Source organism: Harpegnathos saltator, unplaced genomic scaffold, assembly GCF_003227715.2.
Source record: "Harpegnathos saltator strain DR-91 unplaced genomic scaffold, Hsal_v8.6 scaffold283, whole genome shotgun sequence".
NCBI lineage: Eukaryota > Metazoa > Arthropoda > Insecta > Hymenoptera > Formicidae > Harpegnathos > Harpegnathos saltator.
The window spans coordinates 978,455-1,005,000 of record NW_020230076.1 but is presented as its reverse complement, the minus strand read 5'-3'; the positions used below and the strand labels follow the sequence as shown (position 1 = coordinate 1,005,000).

At 52.6% G+C, this 26,546-nt stretch overlaps 2 protein-coding genes across 8 annotated transcripts in view; one reads left to right on the top strand and one right to left on the bottom strand.

The window, feature by feature from the left end:
* The window catches only part of heph (polypyrimidine tract-binding protein 1 heph), a 420,294-nt gene that overhangs the window by 38,176 nt on the left and 355,572 nt on the right, over nucleotides 1-26,546 (top strand). The window lies entirely within an intron of this gene.
* LOC105189230 (esterase FE4) lies at nucleotides 18,746-26,500 on the bottom strand. Its single transcript, XM_011151191.3, has 9 exons — nucleotides 25,472-26,500; nucleotides 24,848-24,982; nucleotides 22,291-22,447; nucleotides 21,164-21,648; nucleotides 20,784-20,952; nucleotides 20,236-20,414; nucleotides 20,017-20,164; nucleotides 19,637-19,778; nucleotides 18,746-19,354 (listed from the first exon to the last, which is right to left on the bottom strand). The coding sequence occupies exons 1-9, from the start codon at nucleotides 25,715-25,717 to the stop codon at nucleotides 19,036-19,038; spliced, it is 1,980 nt and encodes a 659-aa protein (XP_011149493.2). The 5' UTR covers nucleotides 25,718-26,500; the 3' UTR covers nucleotides 18,746-19,035.

The following is a 26,546-nucleotide window of genomic DNA, read 5'->3' as shown; positions in this document are numbered from 1 at the left end:
AGGCGAGGAGTTGATTGAAACTGCCGCGGGAATCGTTAAAATTTCAGTCAACCTGCCGGTGTTACGGTCGGACGAGCGTTTAATGTTACGAGCACTATCAGCTGATCGTATATAATTCCAGGCGAATATACGTCCGCGAAGTTCCGCACCGGGCGTAATCGGATATCCTTTCCGAGCAGTCGTGAATGTTTATACCGATTTTACTGGCTCCGCGGGGGAGCGCCCTCTTCGTTAACGCATTAATTAACGCCCGGCGCTCGTGCGCGCGCGCGCGCGCGCGGCGGGGGGACGGTCATAAAGACTTCGTTACCGCCGCTCAGCCTTTCGTCCTCGCATTGAATTCCACGTCACTTAACGCCGCGACTCTGCCTCGGGATTATAATACTGCGAGTCGTTTCTCTCTCTCTCTCTCTCTCTTCCTTTTCCTCTCTTGCTCTTTCTCTGTCTCGCGAGCGCTCGACGAACGAACGTCGCGGGTTTAGCGGGTGAGTTGGAGAATTTTGCCCGGGGATAGAATCGGCACGATTGTAGCAAACTTATCGCGATTATATCCAGGGTCGGATAAGGAACTCCCTGTAGCCGATCGTAGCCGTCATCGCCGTCACCGTCGCGATCAAATTAATCGCACGAGTCGGACGAGAGTCACGTGCGCGCGCGGGGTCATAAAATCGCGCGGGGGGATACAATAAAATTATCTCGACCGGCGTAAATCGTCCAAGTCAACTTCCATGTAGATTTATGGCGCGCGATAAACGCCCGATGCGCGATAGATGGTGTGTCCTAACACACACACACTCTCTCTCTCTCTCTCTCTCTCCACCTATCTCTCGTGCTGATGTAATCTTACTCGGATAGTAAAACAGACACGCTAGGTGGTCGGAATGAATACATCTTGCAAATTGCGGCGCGACGATGCTCACGTTTGCCGACGACAATGTTTCACGAAGATGATTGAAATACTTCTCGATATGTAGATATTTCAGCCTTTTTCTTTCTCTCTTTCTCTTTCTTTCCCGCGGTAACGACGATGATCCCGCGGGAAAGCGGGATCGCCAAGTCACAAGATCAAGACACGCGAATCGCGAGAGACTTGGCGCACTCACAATCGCGGCCGACGCGATCAAGCTACTCCACCTCGAGATTCACGTCAGTCGGCGGCGTTGAGTTGCAAGGCGGGCGCGACAGCGACAGCGCGTTAGAATGATTAATGCAGCGGTCTTAGCAGCGCGAGGAAGCGTCATTGTTGCCGCTGTCGACTAATAGATACAAATGTACGCATTATGTGGCGGAACGTAATTACCGTTTAAACGGCGGCCGGAGTCCGGTCCGTGTCGCGAGCGGACAAACCCACCCCGTGTAACCACCGCTGCCGCTGCCGCTGCCACCCTCCGCCGTATTGTCCGAGCGCTCTGGAAAACGCTCGGGGTTTATTTAGCGCCGTCAGGGACGGTTTAAGCCCTTCGTCCACATTCGCCCCCGTTAACCGGCGTCCTAATAAAGGCGGTTTCTTCCTCGAGCCCGTGTCTTGTCTCTGTCTCTCTCTCTCTCTCTGTCTCTCTCTCTCTCTCTCTCTCTCTCTCTCTCTCTCTCTCTCTCTCTCTCTCTCTCTCTCTCTCTCTCTCTCTCTCTCTCTCTCTCTCTTCGTCGTCGTTGTTCTTCGCCGCGAACTCGAGCACCCCGGAAATTCTCCGTCGCGGGAACAATTCGCTTCCGACGCGCAGCAAAGTCCCTCGCTGTCCGCGAATTTTGCAGTGTCAATTCTGCGGTAAGAAGACACTCAACTTCTTCCTTCGATAACGCGGAAATGCCGATCCTTTCCCTTTCGCGTATCGATCTCTCTTGCTGTTACACCGACGTCTCTCGCCGATCTATCAAACGTTCCCCTGCGCGCGCTTAGCCGAGACGGCTGCGCGAGGGTGCGACGGAAAAAGGTCACGGCGGCGCAAAACCACCACTTCCATCGGTCCTCTCGCCGACGTGGATTATTCATAGAGAATATATTATACGGGACTTGGCTTTGATCTGGACCAGACCTCGGATTATGCGGGCCTCTCTCCGCACTTAGGTCACTGCGGACCCTCGAGGCTGATGTGTGAGCGCTCTCTCGCGCGCGGCTGTGGGCATCTATGTGTGTGTGTGTGTGTGTGTGCACGCGCGGAAGCCTAACCGGGCAAAGTGCATTACTCATACAGAGTAATATACGAGCGTACTGGTTATCAGAAATTCGCGGGGGAGCTTAGAGAGGCCTTATGCCCGAAACAGAGGACGCAAGTCTGCAAAATTATTGCCGCGGTTCTCCGCGCTGGTCGAGCGCTGCACTGCGTGCAGCATGCGTTATCGCCAGCGATAACGGCGCGATAACAGCTTTTCTAAAAATTACGAGATATGTGTATCGAAACGATGTGTAAAGTGAAGTATATCTTCTTCGTGTCGTCGAAATGTATAGTATAGGATCGAGATATCTAATGTATCAATGCGACATACTGTAACATACTGACCTGCTTGATATTTCCAAGTATTTTTGTAACTTAATTGTATCTTATAACTAATAACTTGATATCTGGTGAAAGGTAGTATTTCTTCGATGAAAACACGCTTTAGCGTCACTCTCCCGGCGCGTGATCGCGTTAACGTTACATATGTACATATCTAGATCTAGTTGAGGACTTTTATTATTCGAATTCGACATTCGCGCGAACCGACGTACGTCATAATTCGCACAAATCTTGAGCGAGCTTGTCCGCGGGCTAATTACATTTGGCTGGCGAATCTCGACAAATAGGGATCGCAAAGTCTGATCAGTTGCATGTAAATGTTGATTTACTACTGACGCGGTATACCGACTCGCGGGTCCGCCTGTGGGTAGCCAGCGATGGCAACCGTTCGCCATCGTTGGCTAATTTCGCTTGACGTTTATGTGGATCGACGTGACGCGAAGATAGATGAGGATATACTCGGGTGTCTCCGAGCGATTTTCCGTGCAATTTGACGCTCGTCTCGGCGGCGAGAACGCGGCGTCGTCTTACCGCGCGCCGTCAATCGGGAAGGATCTGGCCGACGATCCGAATTGAATTAAATTTATCCGCGCGTACGTTGATCCTGATTTTAGCGGGATTTTAGCGAGAGCGAACGTGTGCCGATCACGATGAATTCGTGTCGACTTATCGTAGGCAAGGAGTGAAATTTCCGACTCAGAGATCGCCCTTCTTTCGCGAATTTCGTGTGGAACGCGCACGAGAGAGGCGAGCCAGATCTGTCGGAAATATCATTAAGGCCGCGAGAGAGATACGTCACGCGGGCAATTACAGTTGCCGTCTTACCTCAACTTATTGCTGGCTGAAATTTACATTCGCTTTCCGCACAAATGGCTCGCTCGTGTGCCGTCAGATGAGACGACGAAAGTCGACGGATGTTATTCGCGGAGAGATGAAAACACGGCCGCGATACTGCGGAGGGACGTTCCCGGTGATTTTAGTCTGTCGCTGTAGGGAAACACGGAACGAGGAAGAACGTTTAAGCACCGGCGGAAAATTCAATTTGGAAAAGCGATCCGGTCTTGCGTATCTCCGCTTCAATTTACCAGTCTCGAAAGGATCATGCTCCCGTTATGGATACTGCGGATTCGACATGAACTCCCCATATCGCGTTGCCAATAGAAACCAGAAACCGTATCAAGCCCCGGGGGCTGATAGAGCGTCGCTTTGCCGTAACAGAGGCAACTTTATTTCCGCATGTCGGTTTCTTAATTTAGAGCGATCCATTTCCGGGAACGTCGCCGCCACGAAGGGGGACGGTATACAGTATGCTGATAAAATTGCTCCTACAACGGACGAAAACACTCGAGTGTGTCGGCCGGCCGGCCAATGGTAGTGTTGGGTGCGAAGGTCAATTTTCACGCGGCATTAAAAAGAACGAGCGTGTTCGCTTTCTTACGCGCGACGAGATCGCTTTCGACGAATCACTCTATTTTGTTCTCGTCTCCTCGACCTCCTTTTCTGCCTCTCTTTCTCTTTCACATTTCGTTTACTGCCTCCAGGGTCCAACTGTGACTCCCCCTTTCTCTCTTTCCCTTCTCTCTCTCTCTCTCTCTCTCTCTCTCTCTCTCTCTCTCTCTCTCTCTCTCTCTCTCTCTCTCTCCCTTCTCTCTCTCTCTCTCTCTCTCTCTCTCTCTCTCTCTCTCTCTCTCCCCCCGTGATGTAAAACGCGAGTAAATTATTCGCGGATACGACAAAGCTCGGCGCATCTGCGTGTGTACTTTTACCGTGGCGGGTCTAAGTGTAATTAATCTTCGTGCTTTGGTAACGTTATTACGAAAGCGGCGAAGCCTACATGTTTCGGGGGGGCAGCATAATAGCGTAATCGAGCGGGAGTTATATAAGCACGAAGCCATTTACTTATCTGCCCTTTGTACTCATCTTTCAGTGTGTTCGTCCATTGTGAGAAGTTCCCGTCCGCGATTAACGATATTGATTGTTATACGTTCTCGCGGCCCCCTTTCCCCCCGGGCCCCAACCCTACCGACGAACAGTGATGTAGATCGATACATATTACGATACATATACGACGTCGTTGTATAAGAAGAGCGATTGTGCATTTTCAAGTAGCCCCGTCTCTTCCTCCTCGCCCTGAAACCAGACTGCGGAGCTCTTTGAAATGGTTTTATCGTGCCTTTCGCGCGGACAATGGTGGTTATTAGCATAGTCCGTCGGAAAGTCCGCTCGGGAAAATTTCATTTCTCCTTTTCCTCTTTTTCGGGCACCGTTATGGTGTATAGTAGATATACACGCATATAGTTCTGTCTATCGCGAAACGTCGATGTTATTGCGATACCGATGACATCGCTCTCTTTCTCCGCGGTCGCCCGCTCTCGCCGCCTGGCCTGGTCGAATTTTCGAGAAATTTTACACTTCTTTCATCGGCGCGCTTATGTGCATTCGTTAAACTGAAAACGACGAAATAATCGGATTATTGTAATATTCGCGAGCGATGCGCTCGTGAATTAACGGTGCAACGATCAGTCGTGCTAATAGACGAAACGATCTCTCGGCTGAGAGGGCGAGAAAGAGGCGCGCGAAAGGAGGAAGAGGAAGCGCCGGCGGATTCCTTGCCGTTTCCGGCGCGTGTCGCGCGAGAACGCTTCAACGATTCGCCGCGTCGCGAATAACTCCGCGCCTCAACGTCCCCGAACGTCACACCAGCCGATGGGAGCGTTAGAATATGCCGTTTGCTTTTCAAGCGCGACGGCAATTTCCCAGCCCGACTCGGGCTTGATTTCATTTCATCGGCGTCGAACAAAGTTCCAGATAATGTTGTAAGTTAGCCGGATCAGAGAGCGGCGCTCGCAATCAAACTGTCAAGCGGAATCGCGCCAAAGCCGACGAACAACGCCGCGTGTCCACGTCGCGTCGTCCCTGTGTGGCGCGCGGCAGGCAATCAACGCCGCGATATCCGTCATCTCGATACAAAGGGAATCGCAAAGTGCGTCGGCTTCGCTTCCTGATTCAGCGACGATTCAGCGCGCCGTCGTCGTCGTCGTCGTCGTCGTCGTCGTCGTCGTCGTGCTCGCGCGAATACTCGATCCGGACAGATGTGAAGGCGCATATGCGAGAACACGCAACGCGGACGAGAGACAACGCGACATTCACGCAGTGCACGCCGCGCGATATTCTGCGATATAATGCGACACGCTTCTCATAGCTGATAATTAATTGTCGGACTATCAAGCGTTTCCGATAACGGCGCGTGTATCATCGGTGCGCCGGCCGGCCAACGTCGGTCGCGACGCGCTTCATCGCCCGCTCGCAAATTTCATTCGTCTCGAATCGGAAGTTGATCGTTGGCCGCGATGAATATCCGCGCCGCCTGCTCGCGCGGCTCGGCAGGATTCTTCAATGGCGCGCGACGTCGCGATTTTTCGCGCGTTTGAACGGCTCCTCGAGCCGCGATATCCCCACGCGCGAATTTAATTACAGACGAAACGGCCACGGCGCGGCGGCCGGAACGGGATTTTGATGAACATTACGCACCGGGTGCATTGTTGCGGACTAATAATATTCAAGCGTCTGCAGAGAGGGGGCCGGGAGAGAGAGAGAGAGAGAGAGAGAGAGAGAGAGAGAGAGAGAGAGAGAGAGAGAGAGAGAGCGAGCGCAGCAGCGGGAAGCGGGGAAGGGAGGCAGAGACGGGCGGCGCGTTTGAAGTACATGCATTGTTAATGAATTGCGTAATTAGGTGCACGGTAGGAACGGTAGAAATTCGGTTCCGGCTCCGGCAAATTCTGGGCGATGCGAAATTCAGGCTGTTCCCGCGCCCGTTAAATCTACGCGCGGGATTGTTGCTCTTTGTCCGGGATACTAATAACCGCGTTGATCGCGGACGGTAGTCAAAGTTATCGCGCAACGCGCGCTGAATGTTTCACGCGTGACCTCTGACCGCGCGACTTTCGCGGAAATAAATACGGGCCCGCGTCCGTCCCGCGCCTGAGATTACGAGTACTCGCGCTCGAGATCTCGAGGCGCTTTTCCGACAGGCAGACAGAGAGAGAGGAGAGAGAGAGAGAGAGAGAGAGAGAGAGAGAGAGAGAGAGAGAGAGAGAGAGAGAGAGAGAGAGAGAAGCAAAGAAAGACGACGGACCAAGATTTAGGCTTTATTCCACAAGCCTGCGCGATGTATCTCCGGCGATTCAAGAAAGAGGAAGAGAGAGAGAGAGGGAGAGAGAGAGAGAGAGAAACCGACTCCGCGCACGTTTTATTCTGCGTTCAGCCTCGCGATCTTCATCTTTCTGTCATGAGCGTAAAAGGTACGCGCTAAAGCGGCGACGGAGGATTACGGGAACTTGCTGAAACTCGGCCACTTCCCGTGATTGCGGCGACGTTCTTTTTTCACGACTTGCTGGATTATTTACGCGTTCGCACGCGCGCGTGCGACTTGACTCGGCGGCCGTCTTCCGCGTATCGCCGTATTTCACGTGGCCGGAGTGAACGCAGGTGCCACTAGTGTCGCCAATTGTTTATTTTTCAATCTTGCCTGCCGGCACGCTTCATTATTTTCGGGAACTTTCCCGAAAAGAGAGGAGGAGAAGTTCCCTCCGCTCTTCCGCTCTCGCATCTCGAGACACGAGATCCCGCAAACTTTCGAGTCTCACAGTGAAGCGTTTACGTTTAAGACGCTGCATCCTCGCGACGAGCCTTTCTTTCCGCGAGATGAGAAACGCGAAGATCTCTCGTCTGCAATTCGCACGGAGAATGTTCCATTATCTTCATCCCTGGGCTTCCGAGATGTCGAGAAACGCTTGATTTGCTTTCCAATTCACTTGTAGAGGAGAAACCTGAAGCTCGCTTTGTCAGAAAAAAGAAAAAAAGACTTCAGGTTGCTCCGTTCTGTGAAGAAACGATCGCGCAAGCAACTCTCGTCTCGAAGAACTGCGCGACTTTCAGGCTGTTCTCTGCTTGCCTGAGAAAGCGAGCCGGAATATATTCACGAAACATCGGAAACGAATCGGGCATGACGGATATCAAGCGTTATCAAGCGGATGTTCGATCGGCGCACCGATTTCCAATCAACTAATTGACCCGGCCGACGACGCTACTCCATCGGCCTCGATCCGCCGGAATATCTGCCGCACGCAGCGGCCTTACGCGCTCGTTTATGCGCCGCCGATCGCTCGGAAAGCTTTGAATGCCGCTCCGTTCTGTCTGCTCCCAGACTGCCGCCCCGCCGCCTTTGTCGCGCGGCTGTGCGCCGTTTAATTACGAACTTGAAGAAAGCTACGTGCGCGCTGTGCGCGCACCTCGTCTCGTCTCGTCTCGTCTCGTTCGCCACTTTGGCGGTCCTCCTCTCCCCGGCCGGCTGCCGCGGATCGATCGGTCTTTTCCTTCGCGAATGTTTACGCCTGCGTAACGACACGGGCGCGAACCCGGCAAAAATCGTCCGATTCGGTCACGAGGGAGAAAGAGTGGCAGTGAGTCGGTAATGAGGTCGAGGTAAAGCTCCGCGCCCGACCGGAGCTTCCCCGCAGTCTGCTCTTTGCCGCGAGAATCTCAACGCGCCTTGCCCTCCTTCGTGGTCGCGTGGACAGATATATATCGTTAATTAATATAATCCCCCCTTTGACGCTGACGCTGAAGTTAGCGCCAAGTTTCCAAACGAGCGACGATAATGAACGCTAATACCCTCGGCTTTGTCGACGCGAACACCTCGCGGCCGTCCCGTTAGAGAAGACCCGCCGGACTTAGCGCGGATCGCACAGTCCGACTCTGCCGGTTGATCGTACTTCCTGGCCAGGTGGTGCCAGGGGAGGAGGAGGAGGAGGAGGGTCGGTGTTACCCCGGCAAAAATGCGCCCATGCCGGCCGTGTGTAGTTTTTGCGCCGGTGGGAAGCGCGACGATCGCGCGGCGGACTTTTTGCCGCGACGTTCTCGCGGCGGAAGTCCTTCCTCCGCAGCTCGGCCGAGAGAACGCAGCTTTGTCGGGGGAGAAAGCCGCTCGCGGTCGCGCCGGTCGACGACGACGACTCGGCAAAGAGGAGAGGCCGTCCGCGCGCGCGCGCGCGCGCGAGGTCTGTCCAAGCCGACCCGGCCAGGCAGGGAATAATAGCGACGGCGACGGCGACGACGATGGCGATGACGGCGGTTTCGGACGGCTGCGGTTTCCCGTGCGGCTTCCTCGCGCAAGCTCCGCTCCGGGGCTCTCCGGCTCGCTTAGCCTGCGGTCGCGCCTGTCGATTTCATCCACTGCGAGAAGCTACTTGCCCGGCAACTGCGTCACCTCCCGCGACCCCGCGAGCCCGACTTGGCGCTCGCTCGAGACGGTAACTTCGGCGTCCGACGGTGCGACGCGGCTTCCTCCGCTGCGAGAGCGTCGCAAGTTGCGCGACGACTCCTCGGGAAAAGACCGGTCGATCCGACAGGCTCACGAGATCGCGCGGCGGGCCGGGGCCGACTCCTGCGACGACGCGCACGGTATTCTTACATTACGTAAAGTCGATAACGTTAAGTATCCCCGCGACTGGCAGCTCGCGAAATCTCATTAAACCCCGCGGTCAATTTAACCTGAGTGCACGGTAAATCGTGTTTTCGCTCTTTATGCAGGCCGGTGGCTCGAGGTCTGATGTTTGAAAAGGGCTGATAATCCGCGGAAAATTCGATCTCGCGGAAGCGCGAGGCGCCGATAATTCGCCGTGAAATTCAGCCTCGCCGATAGCTCGCGGCGACTGGCGATGATACCCGCTAACCACTCGCGACTATTCTCGGGGCTGCGGCCTCCCGTCGTTCGGTGCGCAGTTCGACGACGAGGGCAACTTGGGTCTCGTCGATTCTCGGACGAGCAGACGAACGACAGAGCGAGGAGAGCGAGGCACAGCGAGCGATAAAGAAAGAGAGGATGAACGCGAACGCGCGTCGCCTCCTTGTCGCCAGGCTCGCGCAGCGCGAGGAGACGTTTCCCGCTCGAACGGGACAAGAAATAGGGGCCTCGCTAATTGTTGGAATAATGAACAAAGTTCCGACGCCCCGGCGCGCCCCTCTTCGCAGTTATTCCAGTCGCGTGTACACGCGCACCTGTTCGCGTCGTTACTCCATCGGGTTCCTCGTCGCCGCTGCCGCCGCCGCCGCCGTTATCGTAGTAATCCTTCGGCACCGCCGAGCTTTCACAGCTCGCCGACGCTTTTGTCCTCCCGGAGAAATCCGACAGATATCCGTTTGACGTCGCGGCCTCTTTTTATCGCAGCTTGCAAGTCGCCGAGGCTGCGGACGCGTCTTCGTGTCGTCTCGCGATCCGGAACCCGGTTCGCTCATCGCGATTTTTCGCCGTGAGTTCACGAGTCGCGAGTTCTCTTCGGATAATTGCATGCGCGACATCGCGAAGATTCGGTCGACGACCTCCTTCGGGTCGCGCTCTCTCGATCGACGATGCTCGGCTGATGAAGCCACGGGGGAGGGGGGGGGGTTGGCTATAGCCGAGCGAAGATTTCACTCGGTCCGCGATGAACAGAGGGATTTTACAGAACAGAGAGAATTATAACGAGGTCTACGCGATGAAACAGAAGAAGGGATCCTCGCAAAGCGTGCTTCGCTGCGCTTCTCTCGTGTTCTTCTTCTTTCTCCCGCGGCCCTTGCCGGAGTCAGTAACGAAAAGTAACGATTCGCGCCATACCGCGCATGGCTGTTCCATCTTCATGCGTCTTTCTGCTCGGTGCTTCGCGTACACTCACTGGTGTTTGTCTTCATCTTGGAATTGCGAGCTCCCTCGTTCATTCCCTCCCTCGCGACGCATTCGCGCGGTATGGAAACTCGAGGCTAATGTTGCTCCTGTTACACGCTTGCGTTCGCGCTCGTAATTCCGCGGGCGGCGCGCCGGCGGAGACGAAAGATCGCTTCAATTATTCAGCGCCCGAAAAGCCGATGCATATCGAGGTGGTTTGCGCTGCAGGTAGGTGCGACTCGCCCCGTGCAAATCCCGCGAGTCGCGCGTGAAAAGTGGCGTGAAGTACGCGGCTCGTCGCTCGGAGGTTTGCGGGCTCGCGTCGCCGTCGCAGCGGCAGCGCTGTTCGCGCGTGCGATTTTTACGAAGGTGCTTTCCACCCTCGAGGAAACGGCGGAGACACGCTGTCGCTCGCGTCGCGGATCAATCTCGTCGCGCTCGCGGGATAAGATATCTGTCTTAACTCGAAAGCTCTCCGCTCGGCGTCGAGCCGTTGCGAGCGTCTCGACTAGGAAATCTCAGCCTAACCTTCGCGACCTAATCACCGATCTAAATATGTTCAGTCTAGACGGATGACATACGTACCGTCGAGGTCACCCTCGAATTGCGCAAATTTGTTTTAGTGTACGACACTAAAATATTCATACATGCGTACATTGAAAGAAAATGATATTTGTGAATTCTACAATCGTATAGAAAAATAATAATGATAAAAAGTGTTGTAGTAAGTGCTTTATCGTTGCTACTTTTTCTTCTGTTAGAGAAATATAAAAATATGGCTGATGACACGTAAATGATTTTAAGAAGGTCAATCATTTCCTTCTCTCAGTGTACGTGCAAGAATCTACGAGAAATCGCATTGATCGCATTGAAAAATCCGGCCACCTAAAATCTTTGTTCATGACTCACCGCGGTCCACCCGAAGCTCAGGTCGGCCACGTTCCGCTACGTTCTGGAACAAAAAAAGGTAAACATCGCCGATTAGAGACAAGGATATAAATACAAAACAAGCAAAAGTATACGTCGGATATATTTACCTTTCGCAACCGTCGTAATGTAACTATTCCTATTTTAACAACTGTGTTTTAATTTTTGGTTGCGAAAGATAAAATACCAAAGTATACAAGGAACTTTATAAACCTACCTTCGAGCCGATCCTGCTTGGCCCGAACCGGATCCTCCGGTACAGCACCCGCACCCATTGTTCACGAATCACACAGGTCCGCCAGATCCGAAGTAAAATTTTCTCACTAGTTACATCAATAGACATCGACATATTAAACATACAAGAGCTCTAAACGATGTTCTGTACTGTTCTCTTCAAACAATTTCGACAACCGTGTTTTAAACTCTGGTTACAAAAGATGAAACGTAAAAATACAGAAAATTTTGTAAACCTACCTTCCGGGTCGATCTTGCTAGGCCCGAACCGGATCCTCCGGTGCAGCATCCGCATTCACCGCACAAGTCACAAATCACAAGTCACAAATCCGCGAGATTTGACGTAAGAAGCAAATTTTTCTATTAGCTACGTCAATAGAATATACCACGCTCATCTCGCACGATGCATCTGACGGGATTATCGCGACGATCGCGTGTTCGGCCGAATTTCGATGGCTGCGCCGGAGATGCGCGGCGCGACGCTGCCGTGCTCATCGATCTGTTACCGTGTCGTGTTTCTACGATTATCCGCCGCGAGACCAGAGCACGCTCCGACATTCCCGTGCCCTTTCAGCGACCCCGTCGCGAGTACCGGCTGTACGTTTTTTCAATGGATTTTAAAAGCCCACGCGCGCGCGCGCTGGCGATGTTTCCCTCTCGCGCTGAATAAGAAAATACGCGTAACGGGCATCGAGTGCTCGCGAAAAGCTACGAGCTAGAAAGAGAGAGAGAGAGAGAGAGAGAGAGAGAGAGAGAGAGAGAGAGAGAGAGGGAGGGAGAGAGAGAAAGAGCAAGAGGATGAATTCATCGGTTGTGACATGTAGCTCCGAAAAATCGATCGTACTTTCTCCTCTCGCGGTCCAATCGACCGACCGATCGGCTGTTCGCCCATTTTGCCGGTTTTCCCGGCGAGGCGACGCGGTTTACCCGGCGCGGTGAAAGCCGCGGATAAAAAAGGCGCGACAATTAACCTCTCTTCCGCATCGAGTAGCCGAAAACGCAGTCTAGCGCGAAATACACGCGCGTCGGCTCGTCGAAGGGTTGAGAGAGCCAGTTGAGAGCGGGGCAGCTCGAGGGTAGCGGAGGACGAAGAGAGAGAGAGAGAGAGAGAGAGAGAGAGAGAGAGAGAGGATCGTGGAGAAAGAGAGAGAAAGAGAGAAGGAGAGGAAAAATACAACGATGCAGGCTGAACAGGGGGGTGGTTATCGAGAGTACGGGGCTGGATCGCATTGCCGGAGGCTTCCGCAGCTTCGCTCACCTCTCGATACGTGACATGTAAATTCGTACCGTGGCCAGGTCTTCCTTTTTTATTCTGCATGCTCGCGTCCTTTCACCGCACCACCCCATTTTATGTCCCCGTCGCGATCGTCGTCGTCGTCGTCGTCGTTCTCGCCACCACATCGGTCCATGTACATGGAGGGTGGTGACCGCCGATACTCGTGAATGCGCTACGTGACTCTTGTTTCGTGGCGAAACAAAGCTTAAACAGCGACCGCTGTGCAGCTTTTGTGTGTACTCGCGCGCGTGCTTTAGTCCCCCCCCCCCCCTCCGTTCCTTCTCTTCACCTTCTGATCTTTTAAAAGCCCACGCGAACCGCGGCAAGCACCCGCTCGCGGGACGCCTCGAGTCGCGGCCGAATATCGTATCGAACGATCGATACCGTGGACGTCGCCGACGACGCTCCTCGTCGTCGGCGTAATCTCGCGCGGTCGACGAGCGCACTCGCGGAGGTTGCTCTTACCGAGAGGCGAAGGACGCGCGATTTTTCCGCCGCGCAGGCCAGCGCCGAGCGAGTTTGATCGCTCACGCCAAGCAGCTCGCTTCGTATTCACGGGAGGAACGGCTCCGCGGGGGCAATTGCCATTTCTTAGACGGGGGTGCTTCTCGGAGCCGCGAGCGAGAGCGAGGGTAGGGAATCTCAAGGCGGAATTAGAAGTAGCGCGGGATTAGAAGGCGGCCGCGATGTTCGCGAGCTGCGAAGCTCGCCGGCCGTCGTCGCTCTCTCCTTCCTCTCACTCTCTCGGTGTGCCTGTATACCCTCGGATTTTCAAATATTCATTTTCTCATACCGGCTGCTCGCGAATGCATCTGCTACCTCCCGATTCGGCACCGCCGCCGCCACCGCCGCCTTCACCAACGCCAGCCCCGTCGTCGGGGGATGCAACGGATTACGCGGTAACGTCGTAGCGCTTATATCTCCCCAGGGTCCGACAGTGTCCTAAGAATAGAAGGGACGACCCCGCGAGACCGTCGCTCGCTTCCCAATTAATCGAATTCCGGATGCTGGAGGCGTACTCCGGCGGGGCTCTCGCGCGCGTGCGCGCGCACGGCAATAACGGCGGCGGCGGACTTTGGCGGGCTGCAGACGGACGAGTATGAATAAGACTCGTAATTACGAGCGGAATTTATCAGATTTTTCCAATCGCGATCAAGCCGGCCTAGGCTCGCGCTTATCGAACGGTCGTCGTCGCTTGACATTCCGCGAAAAGAGTCACCTGAGCCTGAGCGGCACGAAGCGACTCGTCGCTATGCTAATCCGCGATTCTTCCGGGTCGGGCGCGGCGGCCGTCGCGTGCGTCGGCGAGGTCGGACTTGCCATTGTCGGACGCGTAACGAGGGGCAATTTTTGCCGCGACGGACAATACGTCGCATTAAAGGCATTGTGCCGGCTGGTAACCGCGGCGACACCACGACGGCCGCTGATATGCGACACGTCGCAATCTACGCTATTGCAATCGATGCCGCGCGGTTTGCATGCCGTGAAAATCCCGCGAAAATCCCGGCCGCTGTTCGCGCCGCGGGGCGTCTCTCGGCGGCTGTTTCTCTCTTTCTTCCTTTGTCGGTATCCTCGACACGATCGAGCGAGGCAATTGGCCGTCGATTGATCCTCCGCCAGACCTCCGCCGAGAGACGTTCTCCGACGCTTCCGCGCGTTTGGAATATTCACGCTATTCGCGCCGTCGACACATCTCGACCGTTCGAAACTTGTCGGAGGATTCGTCCTATCTTCCTGTCGCCGTTCAGACTGATAGCGCGGGGATTCAGTTGGCGTTTGTCCGCTAAATAATCGCCGAGACTCACTCGTTCGCGCAAAGATCGTCTGTCGAGCCATTCTCGAGGGTTTTCGACCGGCTGAAAAATCAACGACCACTTCTGCCCCTCCCTCTCTTCCGCAGCCCCCTGCGGACGGAGTCGGAGAGGAAAGTTCGCGCGGCTCTCCTGCGGCGGTAAATATCCGATTCTACGGGAAATTGACACTCTGCGCCGGGCTCGTTCGGATTCGCAGCACAAATTCAAAGGCGCGTCCACGCGCCTCCTCTTTCGGCCTCTTTCCGAAAATAATCGCTCTACTACTAATAGTAGTAGCGGATGGTAGTGATGACCGATCGGTCTCTTCAAGGCGTTATTGCCTTTGCTAATCAACGACGCCGCGTTTCCTGCGCTTCCGGCCTTCGTTTCAAGGCGAATTCACGCGGTGTACAAACGCTCGACGTTCGAAGAAATGACGATGCGTCTAAACGATCATCAACGCTCGACGATCATCGAGACGAGAGACGGGGCCCGTTGGCCGTTCCCTGGTTTTCGCGCAGTTGCGCGTCCTGGGACAATCGCGAGACGGCGGGGCGAAAGAGTGGAAAACGAGACGCTTTATCCGTCTCATTCGGAATCGTCCAAATGCCTCTTTCCGTTTCTCCCTCTCCTCCTCCTCCGCATCACTCTTGTCGTTTTTTTCATTCGTCGCACGTAGAGCTTCTGTGTTTACGCAGGGAGCCTTTTTCAGGATCCTTCTGGTGAACTCGAAAAAATATACATCCCACTGTGCGCGCTTTTTCCCAGCGAGTTGATGGGGTCCTTTCTCGTTCTCCCCCCCCCCCCTCTCTCTCTCTCTCTCTTCCCCTCTCTTTTTTTTCTCTATCCGCCCGCGCTGCGCCCTTTAGCTCAAACGGAAGTGCGTTTTTCACGTCAAAGCGCGTTTTTCAGTCAGCGCACGTGACTGGGAGAGCGAAAACAGACTGGAAATGCGCTCGCGGCGGCCGTTCGCGTTTCCCCAAGTATTGTGGCCGGATACCGCGACAAAGGCTGAAATTACAATTTAAGCTCGGCGCTGGTGCGCGCGCGCCCGCCGAGAAAAGTGTGTCCCGAGAGATAATTCGAGTTTGAGATAACAGCATTTTCGTTCTGTTCCGGTTGTGAAAAGTGCTTCCCCCTCCTCCTGCTCCTCTCCCCCTGCGTTCTGTCTTCATCTGACAAACAGGTCAAGTGCCGAGCGTGTTTCCGTGCTCATGAGAAAAACAAGGACGCGCGATAGAAGGAGAGAGACGGAATGCGAGAGAGTATAACCACGTATGTTATCTCGCGAGATAATTATTTATGCTCGCGTGCGTGGAGAGCAAGAGAAAGAGGAAAGAACATACAAGTGACGGGATAAACGCTCGCTCGCGAATTCTCACCGACGGATGCGATCGGCGCGCGCTCGCGATTTCGCCGGCGTTTTGCGCGAGGCCCGGCATTTCTCGCGACGGATCCGCCGCGCGGATCCCGAATACCGCATTAGTGCGCGAGGCATCTCGCGAATTCAATTCAATCGCGGGGCTACGAAATGGCACGCGGGCCCCCCTCCCACCCCACCCTCTCCCGCGTAATTGCGTGCTCGCCGCCGGCGCGGGCGCCCGCGCCGGCGGGCAAACTCCATTCATTAGCATCGAGAGGGAAACGGATTAAGCATCGACTGTTGCGAACTCGTAAAGAACACTGCCTTTCTCGCGGGGAGATATTAGGCGCGGCGCAATCTTATTTCGCAATTCGACAACGAGCGGGTCGCAGGCTCTCGCGGAACGAGAGAGGAAATGTCATCAGAGGGAATTTATTTGGAACTCACTTGGGGCTCGTTAAGTGCCACGCGAGGATGCTGGCGGATGTAGCGGATAATTCTTTCTCCCTCACGGGAGGGCAATGAAGAAGGATTACACCGCGAGGATATCTTATACGCTCAGTGCGAGTGAAACAGCCGCAGGCGGCTGTTGCCTTTGAATCAATTATCCACTATTAGTCATCGGCCGTCGACGGTGACGGCTGATGTTTCTCCTCGCGTCTCCTCGCACGTGACTTTGATAGCTTCCAGTTTCTCGCCGTCTCTCCTGTGCCGAGACGTAACAATATTATCTTTGTACATGGCCGCGAATGAGACTCGTTCCTAACGTGCGGTTTAAAAGGCCGCGCCGAGTCGCTCCGGTCGCGCTCGGTGCACCCGTTCTTTGTCCCGCGGTTAATTAGTTCGGCGCCTCGGCCGATCCAGTTGAACGGCCGGCGACCGTCGCTTGTCGCTCGTCGCCGGCCGATAAGCGGAATACGCTTAATCGTCTGAAATCTACTCGTCGGTCTGATACACCGAAAAGGAGCGAAAGCACTCAGCTTGTCTACTTACCATCTATCGACAGTCTGTCTCTACCTAAGCTGAATCTCAAAAAATGAAACCCGACTGGTCGATGCACGCGACATGACGATTCGCCGCTCACCCCGGTCTTCATTGGCGTTCTTCTACGAGCCGCTTCGTTGCCTGCAATATCCTTTTCACTTGTAACGCCGCACTTATCGGCATATTGTTACAAGTCTCCTTCCTCCTCCTCCTCCTCCTCCTCCTCGGCAACCGGGAGAGAGCCCAGATTTGCGTCTCGCAGGCGTCAGCGAATATTCGGCGAAAGTTTCGGTGAAACTACTAATTACCAATTAATTAATTGAATGTCGGAACTCGAGCGAAGAGGGCTTGGTGGAAGAAAGGGCCGGCTCTTGCGATAACAAAATATCATTAAAGAGTGAGTCACGAGTGAGTCCTGGCGCTGAAATGAAAAAAAAAAAAATCCCGGGAAAGCCGAGAGCTGCGAGATCGGTCAGGCTCGCTTCTCGGTCTGTCTGGCGGACAGCCGCGTGTGCGTGCGCGATTTTCTCGGCGTGCAGTTCGCACAGAGGGAGTCGCGCGCGTATCGTTAGGCGGCGATATTCCTTCTGCGACTCCTCCTGCGCCGGAGGATCGCGCGCGGCGGCGGGTCGTTAGACGAGCGCGACACATCCGGGCGCGAGTCCGCGGCTGTACTTAGCTCGCACGGTAATCCGCGCGCGCGCGCGCGGGGTCTGAGATCTCGTGGATTTACACGGCTGTTAGCACTTTTCATCCTTATGAGGAGACACGTCGCGATATGGCGGCTCTCGCTGCGGCGCGGCGGCTCTCTCTCTCTCTCTCTCTCTCTTTCTCTCTCTCTCTCTCTCTCTCTCTCTCTCTCTCTCTCCGAGGGCAACGGAGCCGCGCGCGGTGTTTGTCTTCGTTTCATCGTCGTTGCATAATCATTGCTCGAGAGGACGCCCGAGATACGCCACCCTGCCGCCGTCACACACACAGAGCGGCGAGTTCCTTCCGCGATACGTCCGGAAACGGATGGGAAACGGAAAGAAGACAAACAGCGGTTGCCTAGGGCGGATGATTAATTTCCCCGAGCGCTCCCGTGCCCGCTCAGGAGCCCGGGAAAACTGAGAGTTGCATATTTTATATGCGCGTTAACTCGCGCCGCGTGGCAAACTTAATTTCCAGCGAATTTCATTATGCCTTTCGTTTATTAGGCTGCCTTTAATGCAGCAGCGGCGGCGCGGCGGCGACGGCGGCGGCGGCGGCGGCGGCGGCGGCGGCCACCGTCGGGGATTTTTGACGGGGTTAATTTCGACTGTAATTGCGGACAGAAATGGCGAATGGCTCTCAGGGGCGGCCGTGGTAGCGTGGTGTCGTCACCCTCCTTCCCCCTACACACACATATTCCCTCCCTGCCAGATAGAATCACGACTCTACGCTCGCGTTCTGAGAGAATCGCGAGAGCACGTAGCTGGAAATTATATGTATATGCAAGCTGTTTAATCATGCGATTTATTGCCGCATTATCGTCCTTGCGATCGACGAGAGCGACCTGTTTACTCGCATCTTCTCTCTCTCTCTCTCTCTCGCCCGAAATAAGTGGTCGAGTTTCGAAGCTTGCCAGCCTCGGAAACTTTATCGGCGCTATTAACAGGCGTATCGATCTCTCGCGCGCCGCGCAAGAGATAAGCGGCGGATATAGTAAACGAAACAGCTTCGTCTCGTATTTACTGTCGTCGTTACTTTTTACTGGGACGAGTAAACTAGCTCCCCCGCCGCGGCGGGGGCAGAGGCACGCATCGAACCGTGCGAGCCGTACGATGCTATCGAGAGCCACAAGTGGCGCTCGAATTCGTACGTGTTTTACAGCCACCTAGCAGGACGCGCGATATGCGCGCGCGTATATCAGCCTCTGGCCGTGTTTTCGCGATTAACACGCCGCCCTGTCGACGACCCTGGCTGCGCCAGATACTAATTTGCACACGCGGAATCTTGCACATCCGTCAGTTTATTCGCATACCTCTGTCGCTCTTTACATTCTCGTCGCGGGAGTATCTCCCGGGCTTAAGCGTTGGTGTTTTTACATCGACGGCGCGCATCCTAAGACGCGCGCGCGAGTTCGCATTCACCGTCGCGTCGGTTCAACCAGTCTGTTTTTTCTGCGTATATAAGTAAAAAAAGAAGAAGAAGAAGAAGAAGACACTTGCGAGGAGTCGATCGAATACCCGCGTGCGAGCGTACGCGCAAACTCACTTCAACTACTTAAGCGCGCCTCGTCATTACGCGCGGGCGAGTATGATCCTCATTAAGAGATCGCGCCAACGAACCAACGTTACTAAGATCAGGATCGGTACTATCACGAGCTCGGGCAGTAAACTACAGGCGAACGCGATAGCTATGTTCTCCGGAGGATTGTCGTCGTGTTCCGCGTCGCATTCCGTCGATACATTCGCCATCAACTTCTCCCAGAATTCCATTCGGGCGGGCAGGAAATCGGCTTCCACCACAATATCCGGCGACGCGTCAATCCCGAATCTCATGAACTGATGATGATCGCGGTAGTCGGGCCACTCGGGGATCACCCACGCTCTCGGGACCCTGTAAATATTTCATAATCATTGCGATCGGCTGGATCGTCCTCGCGCTGATGCTGATCGGAATTTCCTGCCGGTCTCATTAGCTTAAGACTCTTATCCCGGCTTCGGCCGGGATCGCGCGAGCGACACCGCCGCGCGGACATCGTCGTGCCCTCGAGGAAACTTTCGTTCCCGAGGGAGCGGCGACGATTATTCGTTCGGTCCGATCGGCGTAATCGAGAGTGAGAAAAATACCGCGTAGATCGCGAGAGCTCGCGTCGTCGTCGTCGTCGATCGTATTTACCCTTCTTTCGCGAAATTCGCCCACATCTCCGTCATGACGTCAATCATGCGGTAATCGTTCTCCGTATTGTGCAGCATGTATCCCTTAAACATATTGTTTAAGACGGGGAACAAGTAGTTGAGCTCGTCACAGTGGCAGACGCCTGAAAGTGAGTATGTTCACTCACGATAGGGTTTAAAGAGTAAAGACAGCAGAGAGAGAGAGAGAGAGTGAATGAGAGCAAAAATTACGATAACGCAAAAGTATTTTAAAAGAAAAGAAGGGAAAGAAACACACGATTACACAACAATGAATTTAAATGACGAGTATAAAAAAGGTGAGAGAGAAAGAGAGAAAGAGAGAAAAAGCGGATCAACTTTGGATACAACCAGAGATCATACCGAAGGGAGCCGAACTACCCGAGTTGAAGGTGAACGAGAACGTTCCTTGGTAGTCAAAGAAGGAGAAGTAAATGCTGGCGTTCCCCATTTCCGACTGATACTGCACGGCTCGTAACAACGACCATATTATCCCGCCGTCGCCTATCATCTGGAACAGTGTGTATCGTCAAATCGCATGCACCCACCTGGCTGCGCGATTCGAGTCCCGCGCGAACGCACCTCCGTGATGTTGCGCTTGAGATTCGATCTCGTGAGGTTCCCGTCGAAATAAAAGTCCATTATCGCGTCGGCGAAAGCGCTGCTGTTGGATATCACCTCCTGCAGTTCCGTCGAGAGGAGCAAGTATTGCTCGAAGTTCTCTATGAACTGGTCTTGGATGTCAGTTTGCATCAAGAAATCTGCGGGGTCGCACGCGTTACGATAAGATCCCGGCCGGCTCGTCTCCGACGAGATACCGGCCGATCCGATAATTTTTCAAAAAGGAGAAGAAGAGAATAATAGCCGGACAAAATTTGTCGGGGAGGGGGGGGGGAGGAGGAGATATCATACGTACGCGAATAATGCTGCGAATAATACGTTAAACGCGAGACGTCGCGACTTTCATCCCGCGCGCGCAAAAATCCGACGATTTTATTAATAATATTAAATTCGTTAAAATGAAACATCTCCACACGCTCCGCCCGAGCGGGTTACTCGAACGACGTCGGTTAAATTTTGCCTGGGCGTGACAATTTTAATTAACTAAACATTATTACGACGAGCCGTACCGGTCGACTTCACCAGACCCTCGTCCTTCACGAATAGTATTATCGCCGGTATATCGCGGAACAGGCCGTTCCTCACGACCTTCAGCGGATGAATCGTCACAATGGCATCCTCGGACTCGTCCTCCAACGTAGGCGTGATGAAGCAAGTTGGCTCCGATCTCCAAACAAACTGCCAAACGGCAACAGCAACAGCAACAACAAAAATTAAGCGTGAGAAACGCGGTGCTGGCGAGATGACTAAGGCCGTGTTCCAAAATTCACTGCCAGTACTGAAAATATATAGTTTGTGTCTCGCAAACTATAACTTCTTTTAAGCGCCGGCAGTGAATTTTGGAACACGGCTTAAAGCAATGTCGCAACGTTCTCGCGCCGACACTCACCAATTGCTTCGTCATGTTCAGCATTTCGCTTATGTTGACGGTCCTCATGCACTTCATCATCCGCTCGTCCTGTTCTTCGTTAGCCGACGCGTCGTGCATGCTTTCACACCTGCTTCGTTCCTCGTCCGACCTCGGCGTGAAGATCGTCCCATTCGACGCGGTCTCGTCGCCCGAGTCAGTCGGCAAACAGCCGACCAGCCTCGCGAGTTCCCGGGAAATTCGCCTGTTCGTTGGTTGGGAGTGCACAGACCAGAAATTCAGGGCGCTGCCGCTGTGCAGAATGTACCGGTGGAACAGGCCAGCCGTTTTGCCGGAGAACGCGAGCAGGTGCGTCGCCGCGGCACCGGCGCTCGAGCCCATCACGGTCACCGACTTGGGGTCGCCCTCGAAGCTGTGGATATTCTCTTGCACCCATTGGAGGGCCACTACCATATCCTTGAGGCCGTAGTTGCCCGGCGCGACTCGGTTCGAAGTGCTGAAGAATCCTAGAATACATGTCGTGTGTATCGCGAAAGCGCGATAAGATTCGTGACTCGCATAATTGTAGTTTTTATCGTCGAGGTCGAATGTCGGTCGGCCTTCGGTGACATTTTTTCTGAACCGGCGGGCGCTCCACAAATAGACACGTACGGTTCGCCGCAAGGTCTTCGGCTGTATATTCAGTGTACACAAAGATAGCAGCGGAAAGCGAACTAATTAGGCACAGTCGGTTATTCTCTACAGGACAGTTTCTCTCCAAGAATTCTCGACTGCTGCTGGTCGATTTAGGTACCTGCTCGGATCTGGTTCACGATAGATGTAGCAAATCTTCAGTCGTTCGCTCCGAGTCCCATCATTTCTGCCGGCAATCATTCCCCACGCTTTGAGGATTACGTAACTGCGGGCAGTAATTCGAGGCGCTCTTGGCAGAGAGAACAGAGCCGCAGGAGTTTGGAGTTTAGAGCAAGAAGACCGGAGACTTGCCACACACCCATCGTGGAGATCAGGATAACGCGTTTTTCTATGCGCCACGGCGCATTGTCGCGACGGAGAGAAACGAATGAAGGAAGGAAAGTGAATATCGCCGGTTATAGAGAAGGAAGAGAAGAGCTCGCCGACGATCTCTCTCGCTCCCGCTCTTTTCTCACCTAAAACACCGAGCCGGTAATTCAACGTGACGAGAATCACGTCGTGATCCAACAAATAGTCCGGCGCGTACAGCGTGCTGTTGTTGCTGCCGATGGCGAAAGAACCGCCATGTACAAAGACCATAACCGGCAACTTCGCCGGCCGGTCACCCAGTACCTGCGGGAAGATCGACGGTATTATCGGGACGAGATGAACGAGCGGTAATCCGCGATCGAGAATTCTGTAGAATCCACCGCGCGAATAACAACGTAATGACTTTGGTCCCCTTAGATTAATATCTTGCGCTGAAGTGACGTCGCTTGTTGTTTCTTGTGACTAAAATAGTAACGACGTACTACGCTTATCATCGCTTATCATTCGTTTGCCAAATGTCTCGTTGCGTTGCATACCATAGACCAGAGCTCGGCAAAGTTTACAACTTTCGACCGATTTTCGGAAGCTACGCTTTCTATCTCCCCTTATCGCGCAGCGGATCCAGCAACTGACGGTCGCGTCCTCAGGACTGTTGAGATCATGACTATTGCCGACGCGTTTAAGAAAAAAACGCGTCGGCAAGTAGTACGTCATGGGTGACGAGGAAATACCTATTATGTTACCTTCTAATTATAAAAATATAAGGAAAACAAAATATATATATATATATATATATATATGTATATACTTATACAAGTATATGTTTTTACAAGTTTGCACGAAATATTATACATATAGTTGTATCGATACATTTATTTTTCAGCCTTTGAGATACGTTAAAGGAGCGCGCTGTCAACGCTAACACGTTATTCCATCTTTATCGCTCACTACATGTACAGGGATTGAATGATGCGTTAGCGCTGATCGACGCGCATCTTCGAACGCATCTTTAATAGGCACCACACAGATAGGCGCCTTATGATCTCAATAGTCCTGAGGTCGCGAACCGTGACCGTCAGTTAGTTGCTGGATCCGCCTGGCCGTAAGGGAAGATAGAAGGCGTAGCTTCCGAAAATCGGCCGAAAGTTGTAAACTTTGCCGAGCTCTGCCATAGACATAGGAATATAAGGACAGAGCATAAGCCCGTAAGATAGGCGAGAGGAATTGTGCTGAAATGCGGGAGGCGACTGTGTCTAAGTTTCATTAGTTACAATAGCGCGCATATTCAGAGCGTGTGATGCAACAACGACTTGGCTGTCACTGGTCACAAATAGTAAATGTAACAAAATGATAAGAACTATTTACACTGATAATATTTTGCAGAGGTTATGCATATGTTTTTTTTTCATAATTTTACTCACATGCAACTTCACTACACATTTATGAATGTATCTATTGGTCTGTTCTTTTTAGCTGCGCTGCTGAACTAGTGCAATAAGTTAGAATAAGACAACTATATTTTTTCTCACTTTAACTTATTGCACCAGTTCAGTTAGTGCAGCTAAAAAGAACAGACTAAAATACTTAGACACGGCACAACCGCCAATTAGATTTAGGCACAGTTCACCTCATCGCACCGTCCCGCAATGGTTATTCCCCCGCAACTCTATGCTCTGTCCCTATATCTGTTCCTATGTCTATGTTGCATACACACATTGTTTGAAAATTTATCGTACTCTACAAAATTATGAATAAAAGTCTTTAATCTCTTAGTACCACAGGCATACACTGCAAACCCGAGTGTGTTATTTTGACACGTATAAGCTGAAGCTTTCTTCACGCATTTCTTGTCATCTGAAATCGTCATTTCATGCATTTCGATATCACTTAACGCGTTTAAACGCGTTAAACGACGTGATTTCAGACAAGATAAGATACGCGTAAAGGAAGCTTCAGCTTATACACGTCTCAAAATAACACACTCGGGTTTGCAGTGTACATATGCGCGTCTTGCATATTTTATTTATTTATTACATGATTTTACTTTATTTATTACAGAGATGTGCGAACTATTCGAATTCGAATAATACGAATTGGAATCAGATTCATTATCGTTTGCGTGCATTAACAAAACGGGCATCTGGGCCCTATGTTTGAACACTTAACTTGTAATTAACTTAACCTATAATTAATAACTTAATTATAAATTACTTTAAATATTTGAATATATATTTTACTTTAAGATGATATTACAATATCAATATTCCTTTTCACATTAAAATCTTCCATCATAATTTGCATGTTTAATAGTCATGTAAAATTTTTCAACGATTCGATCCGATTTCATTTGATTCGATTCGAATTCGCATTTAAAAAATGAGATTCGATTCGACTTGATTCGACGTAAAAATTCTTGATTCGCGCATCTCTAATTTATTATTTATTATATTTATGTATTTAACGCGCTTTAAGCGAAGCGTGAATTACTCAAACATCTGATTCGGTGACGCGCGACGGTGAAGCGAATATCATGCCGCAGCTAAAAGATTATACATTAATCTCGCTCTCGCGAGCCGATTGACTTCGCGCGTCCGCAGGATGTTGCGAAACAAGAGATTTCAATTCGAGGTGCAATCGCGAGTTACGTTGTTATTAGCGACCTCATTGTCGCCGGGACGGGATGATGAAGTACAAGGCACTCACCACGGGCATGAAGACATTCAGATAGAGGCAGTCTTCGCTGCCGATCACTTCATCACCATTGAGCTGGCTGCACATATCGCCGTCCACTGTGCCGTCGTGGATCGTCGTCCACGTGAGGTTCCAAGGTTGCGGGCTCTAACGTGAAACAATGGCAGTGAACCTTTAGCCGTTCGTTCTAAATATCCTACAATTTCTAGCGGAAAACATTTCAACTATACTGGGATCCGACGCTAAAAGGCCGAGACTTGCACGACTTAAGACGGCAACGGTACAAACGAAACAGATCAAGTCGACATACACTGCGAATCCGAGTGTGTTATTTTGACACGTATAAGCTGAAGCTTTCTTCACGCGTTTCTTCTCGTCTGAAATCACGTCATTTCATGCATTTCGATATCACTTAACGCGTTTAAACGCGTTAAACGACGTGATTTCAGACAAGACAAGACACGCGTAAAGGAAGCTTCAGCTTATACACGTCTCAAAATAACACACTCGGGTTTGCAGTGTAAGGCGTTAGAAAGTACAAAGTGCGCCTGATGGACGCTGCTTCGACTGTTTGTGCGACTTCTCCTAGGAACCTAGGAGAACCTAGGGCCGCTCGCGATTGAGCGCAGTACGCACCTTGAATCGCAAATCGCCCAACGGAGGTAAGGCGTACGGTATCCCGAGGAAATTGGCGATCGGCCGGCCGTTTATACTCCAGCTCCATTTGCCGTGTATCGAGCCCCATTTGGTGTTTATTATCGGCCCATGTGCAGAGGGCAAACCATCGACGACGGCCAGGACGAAGGCGAGCGCGAGGACGCAGCGGAGCGCGATTCTTCCGGCGCGCTCGCCTGCGGACTTGTGACTTCGCTCATTATTCATCACGCACGGCGAGGGATGACGATACGCTGCCGGGATGCTGTTGTCGCGCGAATCGCTCGAGTAACACGCACTAACTGACTAGGTTGGGACGCGATTTTCAGCGATGACCGCGAGAGGGACGAATTATCGCACATGTGAGACGCACTGCGGGACACGTCCGCGTTTCATGCAAATTGGGCCAAACGAAACGTTCCGAGTTGTTGCGTCAGGTCTAAACATTCGTATAGGTATGTGCGTGGGGAACAAGAGAACGTTTAATAAAGTCCGGTGCGCTTTGCGTCGCACATGAGTCGCGTCGCGGCCTCATGAGAATTTCAACGCGACGGAGGGGGTAAAATTAGTATGCGCGAAAACATTTGCAATTTCACTATATTACAACCATATCTTATCGCGATAAGTGCCTCTATCGACGATTTTATCGCCAAGCTTTATCGCCGCCTGACACAGTTTGATTGACGGAACGCGCTTCTTTTCCGACGTCACGCATGTCAAAGAAAATGCGCGAGTTTGTGAAAATCGAGGATTGTCTGGCGGTGAATATTGGAAGTTATACACTTGGATATGTTTCGCGTGTTCTCCACCACCCTGTGGAAAGCTCTTTCCCTCCCTCCTTCCCTCTCTCTCTCTCTCTCTCTCTCTCTCTCTCTCTCTCGAGTCTCACGCACAAAAGCTGATTAAACATTCCGCATTTGCACCGTCGTCTTTGTATAATTTATTCACAAGGAGGATCTCTATCAGCCGTGACGTATTATTAAGCGCGGGGCGGGGCGGGGGGGGAAGGAGAGTAATGCGGCTTTTGGCGGCGGGGCTTAGCTACATACAGCGCGTT